We start from the raw sequence: 15,469 nt of genomic DNA on the forward strand, positions 1-15,469 counted from the left end.
TGCTATGTTAACAATAAAAAGACTTCAATATTTTAAATATAATTAGAAAAAATGAGATTAAAGAGAACAAAGTAGTCTCACTAGTTCAAAATGATATAAAATATTAAGGACTTCAGATAATTTGCACAACATGCTAAGTTAGCCACAAATGGCTTATATAAGCTTATAATCCCAAAATTTGGAAGGCTAAAGCAGGAAGATCATAAATTCATCCTGGGCTATACCGTGAGTTCCAGGCCAGCTTGAGCTGTAACTCTCAGCTATGGCCCCAAAGGAATACACAAAATTACCTTTGTATTTGTTTAAAGCAAAACTGGGCTTATGAATGAAACAGCAAAAAGTCAGAAAAGAAGCCACAAGGACAGAAGCAGGAGCCTAATAAGCACAAGGAGGAGAACTTAGAAGGACAACACATGCACGAGGAGGAGAACTCAGGAGGACAGCGCGCGCGCGCACACACACACACACACACACACACACACACACACACACACACACGGCGGAGAACGCAGGGGGATAGCACACATACCAGCTTCAAGGTGGAAGAGCGGGCTCCTGAACTTAAGTTGTTGCCCAGCAACTGAACCATCTTCTGATTTCCTATACCAATTATTTCTCTTGATTTTCTACTTCTAATAATATTTTCAAGAGCTGTAAAAACAAAACAAAACAAAACAAAACAAAACAAAAAAACCAAACTAAATACTTTATCACTGTATCACTGGCATCCATATAAAGTACAGGGCGGGGTGGAGGTGAGTAACAAATTTAGATAAAATATTTACTACTTCTCTACAAAGGCTTGATTTTTATTTTTAATCCAATTTTGATTTTGTTTAGTAGTCAAGCTTCCCTCTTAGTAAAATTAAAAACTATTTTGTTGACATATAACAAATACAAGTGTGAACAGCAGAGATAGCTGAATTTTAACTGATTTATCTTCTTTATAAAATAGATATCTGCTTTATAAAGTTGTTCCAAGCCATCTTGAGTTATAACTCTTGGCCATGGCATCAAAGGAATACACAAAATTACCTTTGTATTTGATTAAAGCAAAACAGCTTTTAAGAACAGAACAACAGTACAAAGTCAGTAGTTAAAAATAAATAAATAAAGCCTTGTAGAACAGAACAGAAGTGGGCATTTAACCATGATTTTAACAACTGACTTTCTTACCTTCTTTCCAGTCTCTGAATAGAGGATGCAGAGAACAAATTCCTGATTTTGACAAATGTATAGCAATTTTTGTATCTGGAGACTCTACATCATTATCAGTAATAACCATAAAAGGCAGCAACTGGACAGCCACCTGATTTGACAGCTGGTCATTTTGACTTAGGATCTCTTCTTTAATGAGTACGTTTGCTGCTAGCTCAAGCACCTTGTACCTGGAAGACAGAAAATACGTTTGATTCAGACACATGTTAGAGTCTTCAAGTCAGCAGAATTCGTTATCACAGTGTTCTGGATCAATCGGCAATAGCTTGTCTGGTCTCCTCACCAAAAATATTGCTCAGAGATCACCAAGATACAACCTCAAATCCATTCCAATAAAGGAGTTATCTAGCCAATAACTTTGTCCTGTCAAATAACTTAAAAGGAAACAAACAAAAACAAAAATCAAAAAATGAAAAACAAAAAAGCTTCTAACTGTAACAAAATATATTACATCAGATATCTCAGCTCCAGTGGACAGTAGAGATTCACTCATGCAATTTTAAAAAAAAGAAAAAAAAAAACAAAAACAAACAAACAAACAAACAAACAAAAAAACATATCCCACCCAGGGCTGGAGAATGGCTCAGCAAAGAGCACTGCACTGGCTGCTCTTCCAGAAGACCCGAGCTGTGTGTGCAACACCCATATGGTAATTCAACAAACAGTAGTAATACCACTTCTGGGGAATCTGACAGCCTCTTCTAGCTTCCAGAGGCACCAGGCCTTTATGAGGTGTACAGGAATTTATGCCGGAAAAACACCCCTATATAGCACATTGCCAATGGAGCACATATCCTTTTTGGGAACTGGAGAACTAGTTTTTATTAAGGGTGTGGCCCTGGTGGATCGACATGCTCCACTGGATGCCCCACACCAGCACACAGGCAGCACAGACTGGACTTAGAGAGCTGTAAAGAAAGGACGGAACACAACAAAGCTGAGAGGAGATGAGGAGGAAAAGGGTGGCTCTAGGAGGAACTGGAGTACATATAACCAAAATACATTGCACCCATGTGCACCTGAGTTCAATTCCCAGACCCATGGGAAGGTGGAAACAGAACTGACTCCAAAAAACTATATTCTAACCTCCAAATGTATGCAGTGGCATATGCACACATATGTACCAAGACACACACACACACACACACACACACACACACACACACACACACACGAGAAACTTTCTTAAAAGCTCTGCTCTACAATCATGAGCAAAGGTCAATCACGTTCTTGAAGGCATTAGTCAGAAAGGAAGAGCAGTAGAGTGAACTTGAAGAAAATGTCACTGACTAACAAGAGCGCGGACACAGAAACACATACCAATCCTTATTCTTTGAAAGATCTGCTCTTTGAAAGAGATTCAGAAGATTTGAAACCGTCTCTTCTACACCAAAGTGTTGTTGAAAAATCTAGAAGGGGAAAAAATACCATGAGTAAATATTTACTTACTAAATATGTAAAGCATTTCTAGAATGAAATTGAAAATGATTAATTATAAAGAATTCCAATTTAACTTTTTTTATGAGAACTTTTCTCTCAGAACTTTTCTTTTTACTTAGGAGAATAATTTCTCAAAAATTAATTCTATGACCTGATTTGCCACGGCCATGGGGCACCGGTTGTGGCACAAAGCTCTTACAGCAGTATTGAGAACCCACAAAACACCCCTCTTCCTTCCTTATCCAGAAACTGTACAGTCTTAACTAGTGCTTTAAGACTCATTAGCAGACTTACGTCTACACTCAGTGAACTAATTTCCAAACCCATTCCTGCCTAAAGTCAAGGACCACATGAAAAAAACAAGAACGCATTGACAAATAAGATGTGCACATCCAGAGAATGCTTACTCACCTCAAAAGCACTCAGAGCGGCTAAAACAACATCTACATTATCATCGCCTAACCGGGTTAGAATAGCTTCTTTAATAAAAGTCTCATCAATGCCCTCCTGAGGAAGAGAAAAGTAAATTAGCTGTTGCAACAAAGCTCACAAACTTTGACACTGGAAGAGACAACTCAGAACACCAGTGCTGAAACCAGGCCCAGCTCTGAAAGCACAACAAAATCAGAACCAGGCCATCAACAACTGGCCTTCTGGAACTGGTGACTGCTACAGTCCTTTTCCAGTCTCACTGAACATAATATACACTCTAAATACCATCTTTTAATTAGGGAATTGACCTTAAAAATAGCCCAGACAGAAATAATAGGTCCTTGAGATGGCTCTGTGGGTGAACGCCCTTGCCACCAAGCCTGACAACTTAAGTTCAATCTCCAATATCCACATGGTGGTCCTCTGACCCAGAAGTTTTTCTCTGACCTCTGTGCACTCACCTGTGTATATATGCACAGGCACTAAATAAGTAAATTAAGTAAACAAACAAATAAATAAATATAATTTTAAAAATTAACTATAACCTTTAAAATATAATATAAAAACACAAAACAAAAAACTCTGTAAGGCAGATATTCCCAAAAAACCCTAAAAAATGGTAAAATTTGACTTATCTACAATTATACAATTGATAGAAACTCCAATTTCTTATTCTAGAATTAGACTAGTTACTATAAGGTGGAAAAAAAAAAAAAGTAAAAGCTCTTTGACACACACAAACCTTTGATGTTTTCATGATAGTTTTTAGGTGTTTGACAGCCAGAAGTCTCACAGGAGCCAGTGGGTGATTCAAACTGAGCATCAAAGAGGTATCAGAATCCTCTAAAAACTGTAGGTGCAACATAATTAATTTCACTAATCTGAGAAATATATAATTAAAAATGAAACCAAAACACCCAACGCTGCCTAGTGTACTGTACAACAATCATAAATGTAGAAATAGAAAATTACATTCATCTCTAAAACATCATGTATGAGTTATAACACATGAACACATACATGTTGTACACCGTGTATTCTGTGTACTTCTGTGGATAGATGTGTTGGTTCATTTTAATGAAACAGCGTTATAAAGTAACTGAGCACTTTTCATGGATATTTAATTCCAAGTAAAAGTACTAAACTCACTTAAGACAGAACACAACCCATCTAAATAATAAAGACATGATCCAGCTTGTGGTAGCTTAGCTGAACATGGAATCAGACTACAAATAACAGCTGTTGGAAATGTAGCAGCACTGAAAGTAATAGCCCAATTTTAGGAGAAAAAAACTGCATTTCTCCTTAAAATATTTGGTTTGAAGGCTAATTTTAAGAACTTCTGCCTAAACATCAAATTTCTATTATTTAGGCTTGAATCACCAGAATATTTTTCAAGATCTATCATGGTCATTATCTGCAGGCTCCTACACTGGTAGAGAACACCAAGAGGGACAAGGCATGCTGGGAGACTGTGAATCCACCCTGTGGTGACTTAGCCAACATCGTAGGACATCCCCAATGTTTTCCTGATGTTACATCCTTCTCCAGTCAGGACTCCTGCCCTAGAGCTCTATTTCTCGTAACTATCAAACTGGATAAATCCTCAGCTCTTTGAAGTTTCAAGAGGGGGAAAAGCAGAAAATTTCTGCCAGACACTGTCCAAATAATCACACCACCAATTCTTGTCTTAACAGTGCTGGGGAAGAACAACTTACCCGATACTTCCCTCCACTTGTAGAAAGAGAAATGAACTGGTGGAAAAGCTCCTGCTTTTTAAGGCCTGTAATCTCCTTCAGGTGTTCCTCTAATACAACATCCAATGTTCTGGGGTACCTAAGCAGGAGTTATACTTCATCAGCACTCCTGATAAAGCTGTTCGCCACATTCACCCACACGCACAAAATACATGACATTTGAGACAGGGTTTCTCTGTATAGCCCTGGCTATCCTAAAACTCACTCTATAGACCAGGCTGGCCTTGGACTCAGAAATCCACCTGCCTCTGCCTCCCAAGTGCTGGGATTAAAGGTGTGTGCCACCAAGTTAGAGTGAAACTTAATTTTAACACATGCTATATGTGAGGGCTAATATTGATCAAGTCTGTCACTATGAAGACAATAAAGTCTCTAGCTTAAAAAAAATTATACTGTCCACAAACCCTCTATAGCCCATTTCCTTTTGTCTTTCAATATATCTCATTGTAAATATACTGTCCCTTTCTGAAAAGGAAAGCATACGCAGCACCCACAACCCACTGCTTTAAGACACAATTGCACGTTATCTCTGAAGAGTCAATAAGCACTGAAGACGACGTCCACAACACTTGACGCACTTGCTTTCTAAAAGTCTGATGAGGGGAAGAAACTGCTCATTAAGCGAAGCCACTCCATTAGCATGGGTTGTCTCCTGGGAACTGTACGAAATATATTCTTCAAAAAGACGGCTGCAAAACAAAGTGGAACACTAGCAAAATGGGTTATCAGTCATGGAATCCCTGCTATGTGCTAAATGCTTTATAAATCATGTCTCTAATAATCCATAGGAAAGAATTTATATTGATTTTGCTGATGAAAAACTATGACATAGGAAACCTTCCAATTTGCCTGAGGTCAAACAAAATGCACCAACAGTGATCTTTCTATGTAACAAAGAGTAGGGTAAGGCTTTAAGGCTGTTCTTAGTTGGACTGTGAACTAAGCCTCCATGACTACAGACTGCAGGCATTCCCTTTCTCACCTAACATAGTGGCAAAAACAGACCCAGGAGGATTGGCTTCCAAAACCACTACTCTAACTGAAGTGGTGTCAGCCAGGTTCCAACCTACACCTACTACTGTACTTAAGCATTCTATTCACCACATAACAGAAACACCTTTCAGAGAAAAGGAGGAAATAATTTCCATCTCACACCCACTCTCAATATTAAGATTCTAAGTGACATTCACCTAGTTATCAGCTTTGATGTGCTATTTCAGGCACTACAGCCCATTTATTAATAGAAGAACTTAAACAGTTGTAAACTTAGTTACAACTCAAATTTAACTGGCCTCCTACCTTCTCATTTCCTTCTATAACCATTAAAGACAAATAAGAAAAATTTGCTTTTGCATTTTATGCTGTCAATTGTTATTACCTGTAATTAGTGCAATGATATAGACAGTGCAAAATATGTTAAAAAGCATTCTAGAAAACTACTCCTGAATCCTGAACTGTATACTTACCCATAAATACGCACATCAGAATCATGCTAAAACAACCTTACCTAGCCAGTAGATGGTCTAAGTTGTTCGTCAGTGGTATTTTTGTAAGTATTGCTTCTAAGTGCTTCTTGTAGATCTGACCATCAATCCCTTCAGTTTCTTCTCCTATGTAACAGATGAAAGCTGAATTAGGGATATTCTTTTTGACATGTTCATAATCAAATTTACTTACAGTGAAAACCTTCACTAGTAATAACTTAAAAACATATATACTAGTATCTACCTTCTTAACCTATTTTCTTTTTTTTTTTAAGCCGTTTTTAATTATGTATACGACTATATTGAACTTACGTACACCAGATGTATGCAGGTACCTGCAGACCAGAGGACATCAGATCCCCTGGAACAGGAGTCACAGACAACTATGAACTTCCCAATATGGGTTCTGGGTACTTAACCTGGGTCTTCTGCAAGGGCAGTAAGCACTCTTAACAGCTAAATCATCTCCCAGGCCTTTTTTTTACTTATATTTGAATATATATTTTGTCTATTGAGTAATTTACAGTTTTCAAACAGTTTTTGTGTATCTTACTCTCATTTGTCCTTCACCTGAAATTCTCCATACTTTTAATAAGTATAACCATGACACAGGTATCAATGACAATAAGTGCAATAATCATATATTGTTTCCCCAGATCACACTAAAAGCTAGTGAAGCTGGGTTATAACCTAGATTTCTGAGAGCAAGCTAAGCTTTCACGTCAATGCCTCCTGACTAAGCCAAGGCTGCAGTCTTCTAGCCTTTACTGAAATAAAAGCTTTAAGGTAAGATTGGGTTGTGCAATCCTTTTTTATATCTGACTCAACATAATTTTGAAAATGCTTTTCTTAGTATTCATCAGATTTAACATAATTTAGAGACTTTTTATTAGTATTCTCTAAGCAGCAACAGAACCAAGTATTTATTTTCTTTTCTGTTTATTGAAGTAAAGAAAAATAATGCAAATTAATCATTTTCTTTCATAATTTGGATTTTTATGCATGACAGCTTCCTGGAAGCTGGGTATTTACTGTGAATGAAACACTAGAGATCAGTAAGTATCTAAAAGGGAAACAAAGGTTCACTTGGCCAAATTCTCTCATTCCTTCAGAACCTATCTAAATAACAGAATCCTGAGAAATTTCTCAGAATAACAGGTTCAGTGAACCCTAAAGATTTTTCCCGTAATAGAGAAGTTACATAGAAACTATAATTAGAAAAAAAATTTAAATAGTTAAAATCTATCAACCAGGTGTCTGTCCTATATGAAGATAATTAAAACTTAGGAACCTTTTAGACCCAAATGTAAGCCACCTACCTGCAATGTGCTGAACAACAGAGGCAACCAGATGGGGAAGCATGTAGCGCAGAAGAGGACTCACATCATAGTTTTCGGAGATCCCGTGAAGTAGCCCTATAAGGTCTGGAACACCACACAACTGTGGAAACGGCCTTTCAAGAAGCAATACACAATAGCAACAAGTTAGACAAGTAGCAGTTTAAAAAGCACATTTACCAAAACTTATTCAAAACAACTTTACTGGCCTCTGACTATACAACAATACATACTTTTTCCCAAGGGTCTCTGGCTTCTGTCGCTGTAAGAGAATTATCAGACAACCTAATCCATCTTTGACCTGAGAAGGAACCTTGGTCAACGTTTTGATGATCTGGGATGCCAATGAGTTCACAAAGGTATCTTCCATTGTTACTTTCACAGAAATCTGACAGATTATCATGTATGTCGCAGCTCTATAATCTGGTAAAGATGATTTCAACCCCTAAATGTTTTTAAAATACAAAGAAAATGACAAAATTATGTTCTTCTACTTAACCTGTTTCTTAACTACAACAAATTAGAAATGTCAATGTTTGCCCTGATTTAAATGTTAAACACAGTAAATACACACACTGAAACATTACATGGTATAGCAGGGTTTGGCAGAATCCTTATGTCTCCATGTATAAGATAAAACAAAACAAAACAAACAAACAAAAAAACCCACCAAATTCCACAGCACTCGGGCAGAAGCAGTATGAACATGAGTTTAAAACCAGTGTGGACCAAACAACAAAAGCCCCAAAAACAAAACAAAAACCCGTAAGGCTGGCAAGATGATTCAGCAGGCATAGACACTTGGTATCATGCCTGACAACCTGAGTTCAACCATCAGGGCCCATATGCTAGAAGAATAGAACAAGCTCACACATGTTGTCCTCTGGCTTCCAGACCAGTACACACATGTATAAGCAAACAAGCAAGCAAACAAACAAAAATAAGCCCTTTAAGCTAATTGTAATTTTAAAAACACCTTAACAAATAAAGACATAATGAAACCTAACATACACTGACAGCCAATGATTCTTTAGGAGTGGAAAATCAGGGTGTTCACTTCCATTCTTATACGGATACAGGGATGAGACAAGTCTATAGGATGAGAAGGGACCTCAGAAAAGCCTCCTAACTCAGACATCCCAACAAGAGACAACAAGCGCTGCCTGACCTGTGAGCTCATGTCTTTGGAGGTACTGAATTACAGGTAGTAACCTGGGGCCCTAGAAGTAAAAGCAGAGCCTCTGTCAAGTGTCTGGAAAGATGCCAATGCTAAAAGAACAGGTAAGTGATAGCCTTTGCTTGAAGTCTATGACTAAGAAAATAGATCTAGGACACAGTGAGAGCTAACATTAATTACTAGACATTTAAGAACTGACAAGTCTTTTAAACCTAAAGATTGAATCTTATCAACCATTCAAAATAAACTAGCAATTTAAAAACATTTATTTCTCCATTAAATTTTCACAAGCAAGCGAATTCCTTTATGTATAAAATGATTTACTTGTCTTACCTTTTGGATGTATGGAAACAGTTTGGCGACTACATTGTCTGATAGGTTCTCAGCAGCCACTAAAGCGGACACAATGGTGGAGGCATAGAAGGCCAAGAGCACTCTCAACTGAGCTGAGCTTCCTGGATACTCAGCAAAAGCCTGAAATAGAGATCACAGCGCACATGTAGGCTCTTCTGAAGCGCCTGGCTCTTTAAGTATCATACACAACGCTGAGTAAGAATGGCTTGCCTGACAAGCTTCCTGACATTTTTAGATAGTTTCTATTTAATAATCACCAATAGACTAATTTATTTTTATAGAAGATATCTTTGGTGAAAAGACTGATTCTTCACCTGCTCATGCACCCCAAGGAACTTCTTCCAAGTTCCACCTAATATGTTTCCTTTCTCAGAGTAAGCAACCATTTTATGAGTCCACACACTCCACAACACTCATGGCTCACCTTCACAGATCTGGTCACTAGGCTGCAAATAAAATCCATGAATCCAAGGTCTTTGTAGCAATGGGTGACCAAAGTTCCTCTAGCTAAAGGCACTCCAGATTGCTATTAGTAACAAAAGAGCGAGCTATTAGAAACCATCGCCAACTGACCGTTACCTCAGGCATCTATGTAGTAACATTCGTATATTGTGGCAGATCATCAACACAGAAGATAAAATCTCTCCTTATAATGGTGGTTATGAGATTAACACATTAACTCTTAGAAACTCCAAAGAGCAAATGACAATGAAGGCAAAAGAATTCAGTTTAACACTCAGCATGAGCCACTTATGTATATATTTAACCTCAACTCTGTAGATCTGCATAATTCTACTAGTAGGATTTGGCTTTTGAGCCAACATTACATTGTTCTGTCTCCGCCTCACAATATCCTAATAGTGAAAATAGATCCCAGGCCAACCTATACTACTACTACTAACTACTAACAACTACTACATGGTCTGTGAATAAACATTAGCAAAACAATGAAATGAAGACTGCAAGTAACCTTTATGAGGAGAATGAGGTTTAGATATCCAGAGTTAGTTTCTAGATAATGGTGAAGTCTGTGAAGGCCAGGGGAAGATGGGCTTGATGTTCTGAGCTCCGGGAAAGGCAGTTTGAGCAGCAGCTGTTTCACTAGCTGCACCGTTTTGAACTCCAGTTAGTCAGACCAATTTATACCCAGAGTCTTAAAACTGGGGATTCCTTCCCTCATTCCTTCTGAGTGCTGAATTCACTAGTGCTGTCACTGGCATCTGGTACAGAACCACAGTCTGTAAGTTTGCTGCATTTCTCATCAGCTCCAGTCTCTTCTGCAGACAGATCTTTCTAGGCCTTCTTCTCAGGTAACTATCCTTTCATTCCAAACACCTACTCAATTTTAACACTATCTTGATGCTCTTCAAGTAATTCTAATCCCTTTAATTTGTGTAAGTATTTTAAGAATTCCTCTCCTTACATCTTTTAAAAAATGTCTTTTGTACCAAAATTCCAAATGCAGAGTAACACTGTACAAAGAACAGGGCTCATATAGTAACTGTGCCCACTTCAGTTATAGGAACTCCAGCAGTAGCTTACATTTGCTGAGCCTGTCCTCACCTGTTTAAAGAGTTAATGAGACTCCATGAGAGTATGATATAAAATGCACTGTCTGATGTTGGATACTAAATAAATCCTAGACAGCACTGACAAAGAGTTTCTGCTAGAAAATTAATGGCATAGGTACTACTGGACTATCCCCAGGATCATTAAGGGCTTTACTTTTCCCAAATCCAATTATGCTGAACTCAAAACTCCCCATCCATTCTCTCCTGTTCTGACTGCCAGCTCCCCTATCATCTGTCATTAGCTCTTGGTGCAGGTGGATCTGTTAGTTTAAAATCAGCCTGGTCTACATAGTGAGTTTCAGGTCATGCAGTGCCACACAGAGACCCTTTCTCAAAATAAGAAAGTTCATAACCAGCTTTAGATGTATAGTGAGACAGGACCCCCCAAAACACAAGGAGCTAAGCAGCTAAGAAGGAAGGGGGTGGATCACTGTGAGTAGGAGCTAGCCAGGACTTCACAGTAAGACCCTGCCTCAACATAAAACTACAAAACAAAACCCCACCAAACCAAATCAAAACATACAACCTTAATCATGATTTATAATAAGTATATACATGAATGAATGAATGAATGAATGAATGAATATGTCATTAAACAATGTTACCTTAACAGGAGACAGCCAAAACCATTTGTGTTTCGGATTACTAATCTTTAGAAGCTGGATCACCCTCACAAATACCCGTGTCTCATGGTATGGCAAAACACAAGCAATGAGGCTATCTACATTGTAAAGATGGATGTGGAACCTAAGAAAGACAGAAAACAATTAAAATCAGTACAAACTGCAAAATTCACAGGTCCTTCTTTTTTATTCTTTCTTTTTTCTTTTTCACTTCTTTTGATAAAGTGTCACTGGATAGCCCTGCCTGGCGTGGAATTTGCTAGACTGACAAGACCAAGATGGCCTCAAACCCCTGCCTCTGCTTCCCAAGAATGTATCAACATGCCGGGCAGGCACGTTTCTAAAAGGTCCAAATCCTGTCTTGACGAAGTCCGAAGAGCTAGGACCAGTATCAATCATGACGAGACACCCTCCATTTTGCATTCAAGTTTGAGTCAACATGGGTCAATCAATTTGGAGGCAATAACATTTTGAATGTTCAGTATCAAAATTTATACTCTATTCTTTTCTTTCAACTTTAATGAAATTGTGTGGTCCTCACTAAGCCACAGAAAGCTAGCAGGCTAACAAGACAACAACAGAGTTTGTCTGTGCTCCAGTCACCGTCTACAGCTTTCCTAACTACTATGTTTCCAAAATCAAAAGGCTTTTTTAAGGGAGGGGTGGCAGTTGGGGATGGGAGAGATTATTTTTATTAAGACAGGGTTTCTTTATGTAGCCCTCGATATTCTAGAACTTGCTTTGTAGTTCAGTCTGGACTTGAACTCAGAGTTCCGCCTGCCTCTGCCTCCAAGTGCTGGAATTAAAGGTGTGAGCCACCTTACCCAGCAAAAATCAAAAGATTAATAAAATCCAATTTATTCTGATAGAAAATGCCAATAAACTAATGGAAAAGAAAAAAATAACAACATATAATTCGTATATGAACTTGAAAAAACTGTCAGTCTCTCTACGTTAAGAATGTTAGGAAGATTCTCCTATTCTCTTGCATGTACTTAAAAAAAAAAAAAGATGTATTATATACATGCATACACTTGCCCACAGAGGTCAGAGGGCACTGGATCCTCTGGATCTGGAGTTACAGATAGCTATAAGTGGCCCCTGACGTGGGTACTGAGAACCCGACCCAGGCTCTCTTCAAGAACAGTAAGCACTTTTCACCATGAGCAATCTCTTAAGCCCCTAAATGTACTTTAACAGTAGCAGACCTTGCCTTTTATCTATTTTATACAGGCTTTGGTATTCACTAAGACACTACTTGAATGAAGCTTTCCTCAACAAATCTACCTTTCTAAATCCCATGTAAAACTTTATTAACATATTTATTTAAAAGACAGTAACCAAGGACAACCTACAGAATTTTTTTTTTTTTTAATCACATTTAACATTTGCTGAATAAAAGTTACATGAAGAGGGCCTGGAGTGATGGTTCAGCCATCTAGAGGATTTGTTGCCCTTACAGAGGTCAAAGTTTGGTTCCTAGCACCCATAGTGCACAAGAATACAGGGCCTGGCAGGCAAATGCTCACGCACATCATTAGTACTAATTACCTGGTTGATACTTTAAAGGATGTTCTTTATATCTAGAGTGGTAAGAAAGAACTTTAACTGTTTTGCCCCATGTGAATGGATCTGCAATGTCAAGGTGCATTAGCTCCTTAGAACTAATACAGTTAAGTCTGGTCTGGTAGCACACACTTATAATCACAGTACTAAGGCAGGAACAAGACTTCAAAGCCTTAAACTCAGGACTTGGGAGGCAAAAACAGGCAGATTTGTAAATTTGAGGTAAACCTGATCTACATAGTGAGTTCCAGGCCATTAGGGGAAAAAAAAAAAAAAAGTAAGTTAAAACCCAGCTTGAACTAGTTGGTGGTGGTGCATGCCTTTAATCCCAGCACTCCAAGGCAGAGGCAGGTAGATCTCTGGGTATGAGGCCAGGCTGGTGTACATAATGAGTTCCAGCACAGCCAGGGGAACACAGAGAAACCCTGTCTCCAAAAACCAAACAAACCAACAAAAAACAACAAATGAGAGCTGTATAATAATAAGACCTTATCCCCCCAAACAAAACTAGCCAAAGACAATGTCATACTTCCCATCACTGGGAAAGAATAGGGCAGATCTGAGTTTGAGGTCAGCCAGAGATACAGAGTGAGACCCTGTCTCAAAAACAAACCCACCCCCAAAATCCTAAACACATTAAATAGGAACTAATAATACTTTATTCAAGGTCACCAGGCTTACTATAAGAGAATGTTTACTTGACATTCTAGACACCATATTAACCTTCGAAGTTTGCGAAAGCTAACAATATAGCTTAACAAGTGTTTAAGTGTTAAGTTTTAGCTACCTGTGAATCAGCCATTCCAGACACTTCTGCGCTGGCTTAAGGAGGAAATAAGGAGACAAGTGAAGGAGGAAGGACGAAATGTTTTCATCTAGCTGTTTGTTCACTGCTTTGGTCTGAACGCTGCGCTCCAAGGTTTTTGCTAGCTGGCTGAATAATGGTGTTTCAAACTGTTCAAAGGCAGGGTCGATTCCAAGAAGCTCCTCCAGGCCAGTGCATCCTAGGAGACGGGTAACTTCTTTGTAAGCAAACTCAAACAGATATTCTTCTACAGTTTTTTCTCACCCCTAAGATCATGAATTCTGTTATAATGCGTAATGCACTCTCAAACAATGGCTTTAGTGGTTACCATATAGGATAAGTCTGATCCCACTCACTAGGAGAAAAGAAAGGGCTTCATGACAAGAACTCCACCTCATCCCTTCTTTTTAGTCCTTATTGTAACTACACCCAGTTCTGAAAGTCTCCCTCACACCTCGGTCATTGCTTGTCTCAGTTTCTTTATTTTCCTTCCTTTGGTTTGTAAAATTTCAGATACCATTGTTTATAAATACATTCAAGCATCTAGCAAGACTTGGGGTTTCCCCCCTTTAACAGGATAAATCAAGTTAGGCTCTGCTCGGGAAGCAGACAGCGCAAAAAAAAAAAAAAAAAACAACCAAACAAACAAACAAACAGAAAACAAACAACAACAAAAACCCCAAACAGACAAGAACCCTCCCCCGCCAATATCAATAATATCATTGCTCCAGGAGCTTTGCTAAATAAAAGGAAGCTCACCGATGGCAAAGGCGGTGTCCCTGTCGATTGTGGCCGCTTCCTTTGGGTCAAATAACAGAGAGGCAACTTCATGTCTAGATAGGAGGCTGGGATCAGTTTGAGGGAGGGCGAGTCGCTGGAGCTGCTGGGCTAAGGACGTCATCTTGCACGGTGGCGGATGTCTCAAACGCCGGCTAAGAACAAACAGCGTGAAAAGTTTTTGCGAAACTTCAAGCGGCTTAATTGATGGCAGCACCGGGTTCATGTACCGGCAATAAGGCGTTAAGAACTTTTGAGGACACAGAAAACTGCTTCCCAGACACTCCAGGACCCACTAAGCTCAACCACCATAGCAACTGCATTAACTACGCCTCGGCAGCATCAGCTTTCCCCACCCTGGACCACGGTCTCAAGGCCTACCCTGACCACTCATCCCAAGCCACGGCAGTGCCTAGCCACACCCTGCTCCTGCTCACCTTGAGCTCGAAATATTAGCAGGATTAGACGGCTAACAACTCCTCAGATCAGCTCCCACATGGTGCCGGCACTGTTCCGGAACTCTGAAGCACGCCTCGTAGGAACTTCCGGCTTTCCACTACGGCAAGAGAAAAAGGTCATCTTTGTAGGAAATTCACTCAACAGCCCCGCCTCCCTGACGCTAAGTCCCGCCTATTCTTCAGGCCAATCGTTTAATTCCTCGCCTACTTCCCCCTCCACGTGCCTGACCCTTGAAGCCCCGCCTTGCGCTCACGCACCCCTTTTACCTCCTTCTTCCGTCCTCATCTCTTTCCAAAACCCCACATTTATTCCACGCCCTCTTTTAAGCCCCACCCTCATGGAAATATGCTAAACCACGCCCATAGTCTCTTCCCCTTGGAGTCCGTTCCAAAAAGTCTCCTAGAAGGCCCGCCCCTTTCGGAGCCCGGGTCCCCACCGCTCCTCTACTACAGTTGGCTTTTCTGGGTAC

At 39.3% G+C, this 15,469-nt stretch overlaps 1 protein-coding gene across 1 annotated transcript in view; it reads right to left on the bottom strand.

The window, feature by feature from the left end:
- The window catches only part of Heatr1 (HEAT repeat containing 1), a 42,031-nt gene extending 26,906 nt beyond the window's left edge, over positions 1 to 15,125 (bottom strand). The window contains exons 1-16 of the mRNA XM_034509854.2: positions 14,979 to 15,125; positions 14,524 to 14,696; positions 13,747 to 13,963; positions 11,376 to 11,517; positions 9,624 to 9,725; positions 9,179 to 9,319; positions 7,902 to 8,113; positions 7,651 to 7,784; positions 6,355 to 6,457; positions 5,426 to 5,536; positions 4,809 to 4,926; positions 3,833 to 3,940; positions 3,070 to 3,165; positions 2,539 to 2,627; positions 1,177 to 1,388; positions 530 to 651 (exon numbers count right to left, since the gene is read on the bottom strand). Coding sequence (XP_034365745.1) covers positions 530 to 651; positions 1,177 to 1,388; positions 2,539 to 2,627; positions 3,070 to 3,165; positions 3,833 to 3,940; positions 4,809 to 4,926; positions 5,426 to 5,536; positions 6,355 to 6,457; positions 7,651 to 7,784; positions 7,902 to 8,113; positions 9,179 to 9,319; positions 9,624 to 9,725; positions 11,376 to 11,517; positions 13,747 to 13,963; positions 14,524 to 14,665 — 2,049 coding nt within the window. The 5' untranslated portion in view covers positions 14,666 to 14,696; positions 14,979 to 15,125. The remainder of the gene's footprint in view (positions 1 to 529; positions 652 to 1,176; positions 1,389 to 2,538; positions 2,628 to 3,069; positions 3,166 to 3,832; positions 3,941 to 4,808; positions 4,927 to 5,425; positions 5,537 to 6,354; positions 6,458 to 7,650; positions 7,785 to 7,901; positions 8,114 to 9,178; positions 9,320 to 9,623; positions 9,726 to 11,375; positions 11,518 to 13,746; positions 13,964 to 14,523; positions 14,697 to 14,978) is intronic.
- Between the last annotated feature and the right edge of the window lie 344 nt (positions 15,126 to 15,469).

The sequence above is a fragment of the Arvicanthis niloticus genome, chromosome 8 (assembly GCF_011762505.2).
Source record: "Arvicanthis niloticus isolate mArvNil1 chromosome 8, mArvNil1.pat.X, whole genome shotgun sequence".
Lineage (NCBI taxonomy): Eukaryota > Metazoa > Chordata > Mammalia > Rodentia > Muridae > Arvicanthis > Arvicanthis niloticus.